The 18,849-nt window shown below is 39.5% G+C and overlaps 1 protein-coding gene across 2 annotated transcripts in view; it reads left to right on the forward strand.

Annotated features, from left to right (window-relative positions):
- Window positions 1-3,673: 3,673 nt before the first annotated feature.
- Window positions 3,674-18,849, forward strand: part of osbpl10a (oxysterol binding protein-like 10a) — a 102,150-nt gene continuing 86,974 nt past the window's right edge. For both annotated transcript variants that reach the window (XM_026155847.2, XM_080296568.1), the window contains exon 1: window positions 3,674-4,392. In XM_026155847.2, coding sequence (XP_026011632.2) covers window positions 4,115-4,392 — 278 coding nt within the window. In that variant the 5' untranslated portion in view covers window positions 3,674-4,114. The remainder of the gene's footprint in view (window positions 4,393-18,849) is intronic.

Genomic DNA, 18,849 nt, shown 5'->3' on the forward strand with positions numbered 1-18,849 from the left:
GCACTGACAGAGGCGAGGCTGCCGGACACAGGCGCCACTGGGCCCTCTGCCCACCACCAGTAGGCAAACATGGGGTTAGTATCTTGCCCAAGGATATTTGGCATGCAGCCAGGATGCAGCCTTGGGATCGAACCACCGACCTTCTGATTAGTGGCTGACCTGCTCTGCTTTACAAGCAGCCAGTATCTCTCTGTGCCCTGTTAAGCATCTTGTGGAGATTCATTGCGGCACGCCTTCGATTTCTCAGTGCAATCTCAGTCTCTTCTTAATGGCCTGCAATAGTCTTCAGTCTTGTCTTCATTAAAGTGTCCTTTTCACCCTGGTTGTCATGGTTGTGATTGTGAGGGTATGTGCACAAATAGGTTATATAATGCTTTGATTAGAAATATATCCATGCTTCTATCTCAAGTAATTTCAAACTAATACTTCTTTGGTGTCAAGTCTCTTTTACCATATCTGCTCACAGAAAAAAAGTCTTTCCTCATATTATTTAGTTTCCTGGATTATAAAAATGAAAGTGAGCCATGCAAGTAAAATATAAAGTGACACTATACTATGTAGTCTACTGAGTTGGTTGGATGTAATCTCTCTTCGGGCCACAGAAATTGCAGAGTAAAGCAGAATCTGCAGTTCAAAAAAATGCTATTTGTAGTTGATGTCCATGTCTGTTATCTCTTTAACAGTCTTTCTGCATTTACTGCATGGTGGTTCTTGTGCAATGTTTTTACAGCAATGATTATTAAAAAAAAATACTGTTGCTTGGCATTACTAGTGCTTAAATACCCAGGGCACAATTTTTAAAGTAATAACATCTTAAAATGTAACCTGTGTACCAGTAGTTTTTGTGTATTATACGAGAAAGTTTTACACATAAATGGGTTCCTAACATCCTTTCTCTCATGTAAAAAATGACTCAGCCGTGTATTGTGTTTTAACTTCCTCTGGGAAAAAATAAATAAATCAAAAGCTATCAAATGTTCGCTGAAACACACCTGAATCGTTTCATTCTGGCACATACTGTATACAGAAAGATCTTTTGCGCATCTCTCACAAGGACTTTCCTTTAATAATGAGAAAATTAAATCTCACTCACAGGTAGAATATATGAAGTTTATAGCCAGAATTTTAGTGACTGAAACAGAGTACCAATAATTTTAAAAACTGACACTGAGATCACGGTGAATATTGTTATAACCTTTAGATTTATTTAATGTGCATTTGTGCATATGTATATTTTTTATTGTTTCAGTTTGCAATGTGCAACACCAGCCATTTTCAGCAGAGTTAATCATCTGGTGCCATACATTTAGCTATATAGCTTTCGTGTAACAATACACCAGTCTGGTTCACAATTATAATATTTTTCTACATTTTATTTTAATGTTAATCCAGTTGTAAATACTTGCTTTTTTAAAGTGTAAAGAGTCACCTCACAGGGCCATAATGCTACAAATGAAGCAGTCAAAGAAGAGATCCCCCCGTTCACACTAAACTACATCCTCTCACATGCTTCTCTCTCACAAAGCGACTGTGAAATAAAACAAGCTATCTAGTAAGGGCTTCCTTCCTTTTTCTGCTGCTTGTGTAACTTTTTTGTTGCTTTATTTGGATTGGACCTTTATTCTTAATCATGACTGTGCTGCACTGGCAAGTATGCATTGCACTAGTCTGCTTATGAGTATAAACGTGTGTTGATTGTGACATGTTATTTTATTATCATGAGATTAGGTTAATTTATCATGAATAAGCATGAATTGTTGTTTGTATTTCTTACCTATTCAGGACGTACTTTGCCTCTCATCCCATGACATTTGTGGTATTAATATAGACTATAGATTGAATAATTGCTGTACACTTAGGTCCATAATTTGTTAGGCAAAGACACATTTTTTTAGTTCTTCGTTTTTACACTACCACCACAGTGAATCTTAAATCAAATAAGCCAAAATGTAATTGAAGTGCAGACCTTCAGCTTAAATTCGATGGGCTTAATAACAAAAAAATTATGGAGACTTATTTTTTTTTTTTAAATACAGAATCACCCATTTTCAGAAGCTCAAAATTAAATTAACACTTGACTGATTGAGCAGATTCGTGGTCAGGTGAGGAAATGTTTCCTTTACTTTTTATTTTATCTGTAAACATGAGTGCCAAAGAGATTTCAGTGCAAGTGAGGGAGGCCACCATTAGGTTGAAAAACTAGAATAAACCTATCACAGAGAGCACTTTAGAGATGGAAAAATCAGCAGGGTACAAACTACTTTAACACTCAGGAACAGGAAGCCAAGATTATTTTTTTTTGAAGAAAACATCTAAAGAAGCCTGCACAGTTATGGGGAAAAAAACAGTTGTAAAGATAAAACCAAGATTAATTTGTACCTTGGTGGGAAATATAAATGATGGTGAAGGAGAAAATCAGCTGATAATCCGAAGCAAACAACATGTCAGCCATGATTGAGGCAATGATATTGCTTTGATATGGTCCTGTCTTCTCTCTCTCTCCCCTGTCCGTTTGAATATGGAGATGGATCTAAACGAACCAGTGTCCTTCAGTGGCAGGTGTGGTCACAGGAAACCCTGAATGGGCACACCTGTCTCTTATCTTCATTCAATGCAGTATTTATACTCCCAAAACCACAACCTGTCACCAAATTGTTAGCCTACTAATGTGGGAATATGTTGGAAAGTCTGTCTCATTCTCAACTGGATATGTGCAGATCTGTCTGATCCACTCTCCCCTTGCTCATTTCAAAGACTTTAGTATTGGATATCCAAGACCTGAACTAGTCCCCTTATTACTGAGCTCTACAGCTTGTTGTCGGTTCTGTCTCCCTATCCTCAGCCACAACTAGTGGTGGACTTGGCTGCCCCTTCCTGAGCCTGGTTCTGCTGGTTTTAAAGGGAGTTTTTTCCCTTGCCACTATTACCAAGTACGTGCTTATAGTATATCCTGTAGGTCCTGTACATGTAGTGAACTGCCAATAAAAATCTTTAAAACTGATTGCTGGGGTTTTCTATCTGTTATTGCAGGATTTTACTTTACATTAACAAAGCGTTGTGAGGTAACTGCTACTGTGATTTGGTGCTATAGAAATAAAACTAAATTGAGTTGAACTGTATTAAACTTACCTGAACATCTTACCTCACACTAACCCCTGCTGTAGGGATTCCTAGCTGTTGTTCATCTGCCCATTAAAACTGCAAAACGTTTTGAGCTTGTCCTGTGTTTGTGGCCTTCTGGTGAACTTTGACAGGAATATTCTTCAATGATCAAGTCAGTCACCTGATCCCAACACAATAAAGCATGCTTTTCAGCTATTAAATACAAAACTGAAGGCAGACAGACTCACAAACAAGCTGCACCTCTAAACTCTACACTCTCTTGGTCAAATCCAGACTTTTTAGTTTATTTGTCAAAGCCAACACACATTGTTTTATATTTAGACAGACTATCTCCACAGAAGTCCCCCTAAAGTGCGCCTATAGTGAAGCTTTAGGGACTTTAGGGGGATTTTCTTTCCTATAACATTCCGTCAGTATAGTTGTGTTTTTATTCATCCACAATTATTGTAGTTTAGGCATGCATACATGCACATAGTGAGCTGTCACTGTTCACAAAAAAAGTCATGCGTATCAGCTTAAATATGTGTCATGTGAGGCTTTTCCTGCCCTTTCCAATTTTTTTTTTTTGGACGGAGGGGGGGGGGGGGGGGTGTCTGACGATACGTTTCATAGGAGAGTGCATAGTAGGTAATATCCGGGGGCAGGTCTAGAGTAGAGTGGGAGTGTCTGCGCTCTGCTGTCCTTCCTACCAGAGAAACGGTGGATGAGACCCACATTGCCACACAGCCGCGCACTGCAGAGGACAGAGCGGGACTCAAACACCATCGAGGAATATGTCAGCTGTGTCACGCACCGAGGGACGCATAAAGCCGCCGCGCAGCGCAGTTTCTGCACATCCACTGCCTCTGCTTTAGTTTAGCAGACAAACACAACCCCGTTTAGCACTTATGCTTTGCTAAAAATCTCTTCTGCTGCTGCTTCTGGTCCATTCCTTTCCCTCCTCCCCTCTCTTCCTGCTCCTCCTCCTGCTGTGTGCCGTCCCGTCGCCAGGATGGACAAGACGCTCTGCAGTCCGCATCCCGGGACCAACAAAGCAAACTCTTCCTCCGCGGACCTCCGCGGGAGCTCATCATCGAGGAAGCCCGGTGGGCGGCCCGGGTCGCACAGCCCCGGCTCCGGCTCCCTGGGAGGCTCGGCTGTAGCGGGAGGCAGTCGGGCAACTGTGCTGGGGAACAGCATGAATTTGCAGCAACAGCAGCAGGCGCGCAAGAGGCAGCTGGAAGGAGTCCTGAGCAAATACACCAACCTGATCCAAGGCTGGCAGAACAGGTAAGCACGTGGATGGGGTCGGGGACGTTTGACACATGATTTAGTTTCGGTTCATGCCCCAGGTGAGGCTTCGTGTTGTTATTTGCCCCGTCCACGTTGCACTTTTACCACCACGTCACTGCGAGGGGGAGGGGGTTCAAAATCACACAAGTCTGGACGCCTGCTGATGAATTAGTTTGTTTGATCGCTGTCTTCATGGGCTGACTTACATAATGGGCAAAAGAGATGTTAGAAAACAAAAACTGTCATTAAATAATACTTATAATAATAATCCTCTAAAATTCTTGTAATTTCCAGTATATTATGTTATTATATTAATTGCTAAAGTATTTTCAGAAACATCAGATTTGCTGCTTTTCTTGGTCTGTTCTTATAATAAAGTTAATATCTTTGGGGGTTTTGAAAGCCTGGTTTCCTAACTTGCATTCTCAGAACTCAGAGTAAAAGTTTTAAACTATTTTGGAACACTTGAGCAATAATTTAAAAAATGTATAAATTAAATTAGGATTAGAGATTACTCAACTGAAAACAATGATGGAATTGGAAAATGCCAAAGTAATTAATCATTTGTCAAAGTTGGTGCTGATTCATCATCTGTCAATACATTTTAGAGCTACCGGATTAATTGTTCCCCCTTTAAAATAGCCCTCTTAAATTCTTAACTATCGATCTCATTAAAGATATTGGTTTATTAAAAAAAAAAAAAAAAGTTAGCCATCCATCTGTTTTCTGCTACTTATGTGGGTCTGGGTTGTGGGGGCAGCAATCTGAGCAGAGATACTCTTCCATCTCTTCTGGAGGGGAACCCAAGGCATTCCCAAGCCAGCTGAGAGATGAAGTGTCTTCAGTGTTTCATGAGTTTGTATCAGGGCCTCTTCTCAGCATGACATAACATAGGGAGCCATCCTTATGTTGTGGCAGAGTACTGAATGGTTAAGTTGGCGGTAAACATTAGCCTTCATTTTTATTACATGTTATAAGTGCGCTTCAAACAACACGACTGATTACAGCAGTGGTTCTTAAACTTTTGCCACTACACATCCAGTTATAAGAGAAACGGCTACTAAACTAACTAATAAAAGGTGCTTAGATGGTGTTTTTCTTCTCAATTTGACAACTGAAAGTGTCATTCACCTATTAAATCATTTATACAAGTGCTTTTCTATGACTAAGCACTTTAACCTAACATTGGGTCAGGGGAAAACTGGGCTTCGGTATCTTACCCAACAATACTTTGACATGCAGGTTGGTGCCAGGGGTCAAACAACCGACCTTCACATTAATAGACGACACGCTATACCAGGTAGCACAACGCCATCAGCACACTCTTATTTATTTTCCCCAGAAAAATCGAATTAATTCAGCCATAGTTTCTAGTATTTTCCTCCAGCTTGTGCAGGTCTCCACCTTTAGCAGCTCTGTGGCCTTCACTACAACTGAATAGGACTGAAACTGAAGCCAATCAGATATCATGCAGTTTGATTAACGGGAAAGTGCCAAACGACTAACTAACAATCATTGTTACTTTGTTTTAACCAACTGGTGTTTGGCTAATAAAATGTGGATAACACAAAGGTCAAGGTGGACAAAATGAAGTCTTGCTGACATTAAAAAAGATTAGAAAGGACAATGAAAAGTGGCTAACGCGCAAGAATGAGACCCTGCTGCCACAAAGTGTTTGTGTTTCCTGAAACTGTGGACACACTGTACACTTACGCCTGCCCGTCTGTACAGGTTTTTGCAGTTGCTGATCTGTACTGATATTATTCCCATATACTGTGACAATCTGTAATTCCGCTGCTCCTGAATCAGTGCAGGCACTCTTGTAATGAAGTATATAACATCTTCACAGCAGTGCAATTCTCAAAAAGTGCCTGTACCTCATCCAGAATTTATATGCCATCACGCCGCCCTGTCCGATTTCCTCATCTCAGACACAGACAAATACAGAGAGAGGTTTTTATGAGAAGCTGTGTTTTTAATTTTAAGTCAATGTGAGTCACATGTGAAACATCTTCCCCTGGGTTGGACTTTCTTTTCATTCTTGTTTTTCTTCCCCCCGCGGTCCGAACAGCTAACATGAATTATGCAGGATCTCTGCGTTTGGCAGTGCAATTAGTTTTGTGTGTGGGTAAAGAAGAACTAAGCGACTTGGAGCATCCCATTGTGTACAGTGGCACTGCTGCAGAGGAGAGGGAAGCTCACGTTGTGTGGGGTTTGTTTGTGTTGAGGGGCGGTGTAGGAAGGCGGAGGAAAGACTGACTCGTCCCTGCTCTCCCATCAAACTGACAGACGATGCAACGAACTGCATCTTGATACGTACCCGCAGGAACACTTGTGGGACAGCGAGACAAACGTTCATTTCAGAGCGATCAAAGCGAGGTGGCACTGATTAAAGGAAGCCTTAAATGTGCGTGATGTTCTCGTGGGATTTGTCACATGTAGCCTGTGAAGCGCGTTTTAATCAAATAGTACGGTCTGCCATGTGCACGGGTGTGCTGATTTCTGATCTTTGTACAGACGAAAGGGCATTACCAAATTGGTTTGGCCTTTGTGGGTGATGCTGCCTGTCCAGTGTCAATTTCAAAGTGCCTATAGGGTAAAGGTGTAGCTTCGCAGGAGAGAATCCTTTAACTTCATTGACTTGAGCAAGCGCCAAGACCTCAAGCTGAAAGAGTGTTTCAGCACAGACGGGGAGCAGCGACTAAAACATCTTGAAAACGTAGCCTGGAGCTGAGATGGCTTTTAGTTTCCATTTAGATTGTCTTTGAAACTATACTAACATGGGTCAGTAGGCTTATTGCTACTGCTCGTAGCCCTAACATTAGTAATGATGACAAAATGTACAAAGTAGTTTCATTTGAATTCAAATTCATAATTTTTAAATTGTATTTTTTGGCTCTTGAAGAAGGAAAAGAGTTTAGCAATCAGACTTTGCTTTGCTCTGTTTTTGTTTTTTTCACGTACAGAACACTGCCACGATGTGACTAATCAAAGCAGTGATGATTATCTCTACCTGAAATTCAGTTAAAGCTATATAAGTGAATTAAGGTGATTCCTGGAGTCATCTTATTATCACTACCAAGAAGGACTGTTTGATCCTCTGTTTGCTTGTAGGATAACTTTAAATTAAGAATGTGTTTCCAGAGCTGGGGCTAGAAGTAATAAAGTTTTAGAGTTCTGGATGTGGATTTAGGAATTTTAGTGCACTCTCTTAATAAAAGACGAAAGTTGTCACTGAGAATCCAGAAATTAATCAAGTGCAACATTCAACTAGTAAGACAAATTTTTCTGCTCATGAATGGAAGTAAATAACTTTAATTTAGTGTCTAATCCAAAAAAGAATGCTGTGCATGCCTTTTTTTTATGCTTTTGTTTTTGTCAAACAGTAAATTAGAAAATTCATGGATAACAACAAGAACTATATTTTAGCATTAAAACTGTCATTTGGATTAAAGAGCTTGTGCATGCTGGTGGATTAACCATTACAGAAACATAAAAAAATATTTTGGTAATTACCAGTGCTTTTAATTTATGGCAGCTGTGACATGAACCTTACATTGTGTGGTGCTCTAATAAATGTAAGCACTGTAAACACCATGCTGAAGTAAGAACAAATCAGCAGACACTGTCTTAATGTTCTCAGGGAAATGTAATCTTCTGGATGTAGGGAGTCCGTTTATGGATGGTGTGGAACACGGTGCAATCTGCCAGGAGCAAATCGACTTTCACTTTCAGTACTTGTGCTTCTGTGACTGTAGAGATAACACTGCGAAGGGGATGATCAGGATCTGATCCATTCCCACATTTCATTGCGTCACCAGGCACCTGTTTCGGTGTAAAAAACAGAGACAATGAAAAGGGGAGTTTTACAGGAGAAAGAAATGATAGAAACAGTCATATGGAGCACTTATGCATCGTCTCCATGAGAATTCCCCACAAAGGTGGGATCTGCAACTTGTTGTTTAAAATCCTTGAACTGTGGTTCAGCTTTGCAGCTGCTGTCTGTGACATCCTGCAGTTGCAAACTCTTAGTATCAAGAAATTATTATGTGCACTTAGGTTTGTTGGCTTTGCAGCTAATGGTGTCGCTGCTGGCAGAGAAGCCACACTTGGTCTTACAGGCACGTTTCTTGACTCTTAAACTCTGAACTTTTACTGCAGATATCAGTAAATAAAGTAAATGAACATGATTGCTGTGAGCTCTGTGCAGAGATTTGCAGGTATGGGTAAAAGAGGGGTGACTCACTGGAGGATGCACCAACAGATAGCAGTTTTTCAAAGGAATCTGCTGTAGTGGAATATTCATTTATTCTTTTTCTTCTTCTTTTTTTTTTTTTAACAGCATTATATGTAATTGCATTTTGAGATGATTTAATATTAAATATTAATATTTAGCTTAAATTGCAGAGTTATCCAAAGAGTGCTTAAAGTACAATTGAAATCTGCCATGTTAAACCTTTTGCACTCTTAAGTTTGATTGGATCACCCATGAAGAGGAAAACATGGGTGATCCATGGGTTGACATTCATAATTATTCTGTAAATCTTGCATTGACCGGAGTTTTCACCCTTGATGGCTTATTTTAATGTGTTGTGCTGTGAAAGGCCAATATGTCACAAACCCAGGAACACTGAAACAATTAACTGGAAGTACTTGTAGTCCTTTCATTAAAGCAAAACAAAACAAAAACAACAAACTCCCCCACCCCACCCCTGAAAAACTGTAATGTTGATAATATGTCAACATGAAGGTCAGAAAGCATTACTTTTGTTATTGTTTATGGTATTTCTATTTTTAGCTCGTTTTAAAGCTTTTAAAGCAGAAACCATTGCAGCCAATGTAATTATTTTTAAAATAATCTATTCCAGCAAGATTATTTCTTTAGAATATCTTTAGTAAAAATGTCATTCTGCTACAGCAACGTTTTATTTATTTATTTAATTTCAAGATTATTTAGTTTTGAAATGAATCAGGACTGAATGGTGGGTTCACTGTTGTTTTGAGCCTTTGTTCATATTTCTTCACAGTAAGTGATTTTTACACCCTATGCTGTAGTTCTCTATCTTTCTCTGAGCTCAGGAAAGCATTTGCTGTCACCTGGGATAAAGATTTATATTATATATATATATTATTAGAGGTTTACTATGGGAGGGGGCCTGTAGAGAAATATAAATCAGCTAGGTTAAAATAAAAATGAAAGGCTTTTTGCAGCCGGACCAGATTTTAAAATGACCCGTTTCTTTTATACCTGTGAAGGAAGACGATCAGATGCTCCATCCTTCCTCAGGTTGTGTTCAGCTCACAGTTAATATCCGTAAGTGCCCGCAGCGTAAAAATAGAAACGTTTGAAGGAGGAGAGGCCGTGCCCCGGTGGAAGACATTGTTTGAGTAATTACATTGTCAGTCACGTTTCATCACGTGGAGGAACACAAAGTGTGTGTGTGTGTGTGTGTGTGCATGCGTGCGTGCGTGCGTGTGTGTGTGTGTGTGTGTGCATGTTTGGCAGGCCGTGTCTTGGTGGGCAGGAGACCTGAGTGGAGCTAATTCTGCCACTGTGTGGGCGGCCATGTGTCAGCGTGAAGTACCGTTATGTTGAGTAGGTGCTGTGTGCGTTTGTGTGAAGAAAATGTGCTAAGTAGTCAGTTTTGTTTATATATGCACATATGAAATGTGTGCTATACTTGTAAGGATAGTAAATGATTCAAACCCTTTAAACCTAAGCATTGATGACAGTCACAGTCAGTGTAATATAGTAATAATCATTTATTATAACACTGTTGTAATAATGGCAGTGTGACTTTAATAATGTGCCATTATGGGAAAGCTAGTGACACATTTATACCCAGATGAACTGATGAAAGGAAAGATTTTGGAAGGGAAGAAGTTTAATGTGCAACAGAGCAAATGAGCTCAAAGTTTGCCTGAAGGTGCTGTAGAGATTAATTGAAATGCGTATCATAAAAAAGTGGTTAATAAGAATAAATGGTCTAAGGCAGTGTATACAAAACCAATAAACAGATGGGGTTGTTAACAAGAGTTTCAGTATTATAAGCATTGAAACTGCAGAATTCTGGAAAGCCAAAAACCCCCAAGAAAAAACAGCCTTCTTTCAGCAAGTCTTGTCTCTGTCATAAGCTCCTCCCACCAGCGTAAGCACACGCATCTGTGTTATACGTGTGAAAAATGCAAAGGCAAAAGTCAACACACAAGAGCAGTACTTACTCCTCTGTTTAATTTTTTTAATTATCAAGCGCCACCGATCGTTACACAATCTCACATGAAAGAAAAAGAAAAGACAAAAACATCACAAGCCACGTCTTCTACACTCCAAAGAGGGCGAGGCATTTCTAGTTTCCTCTCAGATGACCTCAGTTATAAAGGATCAGTTATGTTTCTCAAAAAAATGAAAGAAAAATCACATGGTTCAAAGTGTTTTCTCTAGCTGCCTGCGTGTGTTTCCTCCCACAACCTAAACATATGCATCTTAAGTTAGCTGGTGATTCTAAATTGACTGCAGCTGTGGGAGTTAGGGTTGGGTACTCTTTACATTTTGAACCCATAGTGGCAGCTTGAATTGGCTTCTATGCTCGGCGGTAACTTTTTAGTGCTTATTTTGAAATAATAAATGTACATTTTTGTCTTACAAAGCAAGTCCATACTTCTCGACTGAAACATTTTATTTATTGACAACATTTGTTCGCTCTGACAATGTCTGACGTTGACGTTGCTATCAGTGTTTGCATACAAAGGTCTTTGATATAGTTCCTCAGATAGCGTGTTGCTTTCCCGTCAATACAATGCTGGTAAGAAATTTCAATACAGCCAGAGGAAGAATGCTGAGTTTAAATGTCAAACAATAAAGTGGAGGGAAAAAAGGCCAGTTTCTCTGACGACAGCTGATCCAACTTCCTAATTAATTACCTACTGCGATATTGACAAAGTGCCCAGAAAATGTTTCATTATCATCTATGGGTTAACTTCTCATATGTTGATGGCCAATATGCTAAAGTTAGTTGGAAACTTATGAGGCTATAAAATAGGTGGACTGGCAACAGGCCTACACCCTGATTATTACTGTGTTACAGTTGGAATGGTCTCCCTCTCTGAGGTGTATTTAAGATAACTTTGGGATGTTTTTATATTTAAGGAAACCAAGTAGCACAATCATTTTAATATCAACAAAAGTCCTTACATGCACTGACAAAAAGTGTGGCTGAATATGAAGGAGATCATTAATATGCCATCTATCCTTCGTATGTCCCAGATGCAAACTTTGCACAGTGTCACAAAGATTAATAGAGGAAGTGTTGTTTGCAAGCTGCTTGTTATTCAACAGTTGATTATCATACACGGTGTATGTTGTGTTCGCATGCATAAGAGGAAGTGTTGTCAGACAGGTTTTGTAACAAACACAGAGCACAGTCAAACTTATTTAGAAGAGAGAATAAAGGGTAACAGGTTTTTAGAGTTTATTCTAGTTGTGTGTGCTTATGTTTTTTCTGTGCTTCTGATGATTTGTCAATCATTTGCAGATTGACTTCCTATCTGTCTGAGCTGCTTCACATTCACACACCTGTAACAACTCTGAGGTCATGTAACCAGTTGCTCTAACACATTCCTCAAATGAGATTAAAACAGAGAGGTGATCAAAATATAAATGTTTGCACTAAATATATGGAATGATCTAACTCTGCACATCTGCTTGGCTCAGATTTTAAATCCTATTTTATTTTAATAAATTTTTGTCTTTTAATGTTGTGTATTGTGTTCTGTTTTCCTGGATTTTAGTGTTAAGTTGAATTGGCCTATATTTTGCTGTTTTAAATGTGCTGTATAAACAAATTTGACCTTGACTATGGCTTGTAAATCAGTAACTATTTTAAAGCCTTTTATATCCTTATCACGCTGAAAAGGAGTGGATAGTTGGTAAAGAATATAGTGGATGGGAGGAAAAAAAGAACACAATCATTATAAAAATCCTTAAATCAAGTCTTAATTCTCAAACAGCTCTGTGTAGAAATGAGACTATGACTAAAACTTAAAGGTGCAGAAGTCTGATTGGTCAGGAAGCCTTTGAATGTGCAGACAAACACACACATACGAGAACTCATCTCCTTCTTAATGCTGCCCTAGAAGCCACGAGAGTCCATTTGAGAATTAATAGGTTGACATTATGCATTCTCCGGCCTCTCAGACTAAACAATCAGTTTGCCACAGTGAAGTGTTCCCACTTAAAGACACTCGGAACATATTTAGCATGTCTGCAATGATAGGAAAATACTCAGCTTATTTATTACAGACACATAAGTACCATCTGTGAGGCCTGGTTTACCTCTCGCAGCTTTTTCTGTCTGCATTTTGAAGTCATGCATTACCTGCAAGTGGTTACTGTGTGATCATTTCACGCTAGTGGACATGCTTTTTGTCATTTTAAAAGTAGAAATGTGAGCTTTTGATTGTGGATTGTAGCGCACGGCTAGTTTCCAGGGGGACGAATGTTGACGACACACTTTAAAAAAAATGGAAAAACAACGTCACCTTCTGCTGCTGTAAATCAGTTGTAACATTCATCATTCCATGGAGCAGATATCTAACTTAATTCTTTGTAATTTGGTTATCGGCATATGTATGAAGTGTGTGCCAATCACACAATTCATACCATTTATAGCTCTTTCTCAATTTCCATTTTAGACCGTCTTCCTGTATAAGAAGCTGTGAGCGTTGTGTAGATGTTATATCCATGTCTTCGTAAGTGCTCTGCAGGGTGGGGGATGTACTGTGATGAACAAATAATTTCTTTGCACTTGCACTCAGTGGAAAAGGAGCTCTGCTGTGCTTCTTTGATCAAAGCTGTGAGTCGGGGTGGTGCAGCTCTGGTGGGTGTTTCTGTGTCTGAAAAGGGGAAGAAAACTGCAGGCATTAGCTTGGCTTCATGTTGATATATTTCTGTCTGTTTAATGGCTGTATCTCCTGTGTTTTTGCTGTTTCTTGGGTTTCTGTTCTAATTTTCTGTTTTTTGTAAGGCCAGCTTTGATATTAGAGTGCAGGGGAAAGGGAAATGAGTTAGCATTTTGCATTTCCCCTTTCCTTCATATCTTGTTTGGTTTTCTTGTGTGTAGTTTTCTTGTATACTTTTAGGAATGCTTAAAATAACATCTGGTTTTAACAAAGCCTTTTAATAGTTTCATTGCCCCCACTTGTGAAACTATTCCATGTCCCTGATATGGCAGCTGGTCAAAAAGTACAGCCTGAAATGTTTAGATGTTTAAAAACGTCAGATGGTAAAGTTTTATTATGATGATACGTTTGTGGAAGCAAACAAGAGTTAAGAGATTGTGAATGATGAGCTTACACTCACCAGCTACTTTATTACATACATCTATTTAGTTGCATGTTAAAACATGATTTATCAGCAAATCAAGTCCATGCATTTGTGGATCTAGGTATGGTTAGGATGACCTGCTCAACGTCACACTGAGTATCAGAAAGGAGAGGAAAGGAGATTTGAGTCACTGAATGTGGCATGGATGTTGCTGCCAGCTGGGCTAGTGCGAGTTTTTCAGAAGCTACTGATCTGTTGGGATTGGATTTTCCTGCACAATCATCCCGAAATAATAAAAAAATATATATATCTAGTGATTTTTAGAGAGGTTTGGATAGATTGCTTCAAGCAAGGTTTGGACCTTGAAGCAGATGGACTACAGCAGCAGAAGACCACACTGGGTGCCACGCCCGCAAACTAAGAACAGAAAACTACAATTCACAATGACCTCATCAAAATGGACAATGGGAAATTGGAAAAACGTTGTCTGGTTCTGATGAGTCATGATTTGTCCTGAGACATTTGGACGAGGATCAGAATTTGGCATAAATAACATGGGAAAAAAGATGATTCTGATGACAGCATGAAACCATCCTGCTTGGTATGAACAACTATGGGTGGTGCTTTGAGTAGAGGATGTTTGGGATGTGGTGAAACAGGAGATTTTCATCATGGTTATGTAGCCAACAAATCTGCAGCAACAGTGTGATGCTACCATCTCAATGTGAACCAAAATCTCTAAGAAATGTTGCCAGTAACTTGTTGAATCTGTACCACAAAGAATCAAAGCATCTCTGAAAGCAAAAGTGGCTCCTAACCAGTACTAGCAAGGTGTACCTAATGAAATGATTGAGTATAATTTATTTGGCCACAGCAGTGTCAAGATCTTCTCATGATGTTACAGGAAAATAAAATGCCAGCAGCATGTAATCTCCCTGATAGTTGCCAATCACTCTCTTATTGATCCCCCTTTTCCTGCCAATAATCAGTGTGATTCACTACTCTGACGTCCCTCCAAGCATATTTGAGAATTAACTGCCAAAAGAGCAGCGAGGAGATGTAAATCCTGCTGACAAGCCATTTCCTGCAGCACAATTGTTAAATCCATTAGGAAATGATAGTGTTTCTGTTGATGTGGACAAATGTGCTTGACTAAGCTCTTTTTAAAGTGCAAATATTGTTATGGTGGTGATTTATAGCGGGCTCTATGTTGTTACAGATGTCTGCTCCTGAGTGCACGTACAGGTTTCTAGAGATAGAAAGTTTGAACATGAATTCTAATTCAAGTATGTATAAAGGTTTAAAATAAACAGCTGTGGTATATTTAGAAGCAATAAAACCCTACGTGATGACACGTTCTCTGATATTTTAAGGGCGGATAACAAAATCGACTGCAGATGGTGATTTGTTTCATGATTGCATTGAGTGAATTGATTTGTCCATTAAAGGTATTGAATGTCTTTGCCAACAAAGAATCCCACCCCAGGGTACTGTAATATCTAAACTGAGTAACAAAGGCATTCACATTCATCATGCATTAGCACATATTACTGAGCATATTCAACTTCCTGTTCTGCTTGGTCACGATGCATTTAGTGCCCATGTTGTATCTCTGTGTTAGGGCTGAACGATATATCGCATTTGCGATAATATCGCGACATGATCAAGTGCAATTTTCTAACCGCAAAGGCTGCGATTATACTCTGGACATGTCCAAATTCATGGGCTGCATCCTCCTGAGGCCGCATTTGTAGACCGATTACGTCACAGCGACGTGCCGAAGGCTGTCCAAATTACTATCATATCCCAGAATTCATAGCGCGGCCCAGCCATACTAATCTTTCTGGGTCACAAAATAAACTTTTAACATATTTTCAGGCGAGAAAGTAGTTGTGTAAACATCAAATATCTGCTCGGTTTATCAAGATATCCCATATTTGCAAAAGTGCTTCGACGTTTTCAGAGGCGTCTGCTACCCACCAGCTCGACAGCTAGCCGGGAGCTCGAGGGTTACTGATGCGGCCGAGAACGGCACAACTCCCGGCACATCATTTTCAGAACACCGCGGAGTTTCGCTGCTCGGGTTAAACGTAATATATAAGTCACTTAGACAACCTAAAAATGTTATTGTTGGGCGTTTTTCAGTGTTTTGTTTGTTCGTGAGTAAATCGGTTTGGCTGAGATTAAAGTTATTAGATTAGATAAAATAAAACTTTATTAATCCCCCGGGTGGGTTCCTCCTTGGTTTTCACACAGCTGACTAAACGTCAAACAGAAAACTTATTAAACAGAAGTATGAGACAGTCGAGAATTTACACCAGTGTCTGGTTATATTTTAGATAGCAAGAAGCAGACGGCCGAGTTTATTAAACTCCACCGAGACAGCGGTGACGCTAATCAGAAGGCTAGACCGTCCAATTTCACGCCTTTAAATTTTAAAGGCGTGTTTGTGTGTGTGTTTATACAATTGCTATTATGTTTGCACTTTATGTGTAATGTTACTGACTGCAGAGATCAGTAAGATGTGTGTATTTTTTATTTATTAGTTTTATTTATTTAATATTATTTTTTAATTGAATGACTGTCTAGTAGTTCACAGATGTCGAAAAACTGAGTGTGGTAAAGCCACTGATTTTTTTTATGTATATTTCTGCAATCTGCACATTGTACTGACTTTCATTTTAATGTTTACACCAGGGTTCCTTGTCAGCACTTTATGCTCAGATGTTTGTAAGCTAAAAATAAACTATTGTGTATGTTCAAATATACTGTTGTGATTGAAGAAGTTAAATAAAAATGTCAGTCATCAATTCATGCATCACCTCATGTCATCATAACAGAGGTCTGTCTTCCAGGAAAGAACAGTTTAAAATTAATGTAATATAGTATTGGCCATACTATATGATGTATTGCTTGTCTTTGTTTAATAATACAGAAGACAAAGACCTTAAAAAATAATCGCATATCGCATCGCAATCGCAATATTGGGGCAAAAAATCGCAATTAGATTATTTTCCATAATCGTTCAGCCCTACTCTGTGTGAGCCTTATTCTCATAAATTTCTTTCAGCACCTTCCAATCTGTTTTTTCCAGGACACATTTTTCTTTCTTTTTTCTTTTTTAATCATGATGTTGGGTGTCTTTTGAAGCCCTACAGTTTCATTTATCAACTGGAAAGTGACAAAAGCCCACATAACAGATTGTGAGCCATATGCACAGCCTGCATTTTAGATACTAAGGTACTGTAAAATATTGTTCATGAATCAAGTTTGATACTAGTTGGAAATTAGATTTACTGTCTTAGATTTTACTGCAGCCAAACTAATCATCTTTTCATTTGGTCGGCGGGCTGCTGCAGCCTCTTGCGTCCAAAGGCGAAAAGGTCTCTGTGGGCCAAGACTCTGGCCCTGCAGGTCGGTATCGGCTTATCAGCAGAGAGAGCCCACGAAAGCCCGGACTTTGCTTTCTGGCGCCATTCATCATATCAAAAGTCTGCAATGTGGTTTAGCTGGACAAGCGAAGACTGCCTGGAGGGGGTCAACAGTGAATGCCTCCATTCTGCTGACTGCACAGGGGATAAGACTTGGTACACTGCTGTGAGCTCAACATGCAGCGCGTGAGGCCGACGAAGACAGCCCTGGATATAAAGTGATGCAGGCAGATTGTTCCCTGGATGGCTGCGGTCGGCATAAATCTCCAGCCCTCCTGATGGAAGGGGACAAGACTGTGAGCAAGGATCAATTTTCAGACGGCAGCGTTCCCCGTGTGCTCGCTGGAGCTGAGAGGGTTCATGGGGAAAAATGCATCCTGTGAAGGATGGAGAAGTTAGCAGCTCAAGCAGCTAATGAGTTAGGAAATTATGATATATGCACTGTTAAAGCAGTGGTTTTTGAATACGCTGCTCCAGTTTATCTCAAGATTTTAAATCAGCCTTCGCGTCAGTGTGCTTTGCTTGTTACGTCACACACATGCTTGTTTTGCTTTCAAGGGAAACTTTGTCATGACTCACCTGAAGTGCGAGTATTTTAATATCTTTTTAAGGCAGCTTGTAAAACATTACATTATTCAGCATCCCTCATTTCATTTGTTAGTTAGAGCTTGACCTGGTGTCCGTGCCTCCAGCCATAAACTCAAACTGCTTTGTTTTGAGCTCTTTTAGATTAATGAACAGATGCAGGCAGCATGAAAAAAGCCTAAAATGCATCCAGGAAGGAGGGTTGCCATTCACTGTCCATCAGGGTCTCAACAAAAAGGTGCTCTTTGCATTCATTTGCTGCTTTTATGCATTCATACACCCCCACCCCCCTCCTTCTGTTGCCCCCTCTGACATGCTTGTATTAGTCACGACCCACCTCCTTGAAAGCTGGGAACCAATCAGAATGACCATGATGCAAATGGAAGAAAGAGGCTGGAAATATATGGAAAACCCAGTTTCCCAGTGTAGCTGCAGAGATGTGACAGAAAAACAACAATGAAAATCTGATTTGTGCAACACTTGCTGGCCTCACTGTTTCTATCAACATTTTTGTCAATAAAAATAACCCCTCAAGCAAAAAAAAAAAAAATCAATAGATTACTTCATGACTTGACCAACTTTATTTAGTTTAAACAGGCACAGTTTTGAGTTCACTGGACTCATGTGTGAGTCATGTTTCAAACGTAATGTTTAGTCAGTTGACAAAGATTGATTCGACGCATTTCTGTTTGCGTGTCGCACAGTTTGAATGACTTTCTGCTTAACTAGGAGCCAGCATATGTTTGAGGATCACACATCAATAGGGTGTAATGATAAATGGAAAGCAGTGTCTGTTCAGCAGATGTTGGTTTATTGTGGTAATGAACATTTTTGTTTTGTTTTGTTTTGTTTTTTTTCTTTAGTCATTAGAGAAATGATCCTTTGGTGTTCTGTGCTAATATATCATAGATCTGATATGAGAGCTAGCATCTCATCTCAGCTTTTCCTAATCATCTAAAAGGCCTGCATAGTCCTAGGAAACTGATGGTTATGTTCTTTTCTTTATACCTTTTTATCCTTTATTTAGGTGAGTAGTGAAAGCTGGGAAAGACATGCAGTTAATGGCCTCAGGGTGGATTTGAACCCGGGTTTCTGCAAATGCTTAAAAAAAACTGA

The sequence above is a fragment of the Astatotilapia calliptera genome, chromosome 22 (assembly GCF_964374335.1).
Source record: "Astatotilapia calliptera chromosome 22, fAstCal68.1, whole genome shotgun sequence".
In the NCBI taxonomy this organism is placed as follows: Eukaryota; Metazoa; Chordata; class Actinopteri; order Cichliformes; family Cichlidae; genus Astatotilapia; species Astatotilapia calliptera.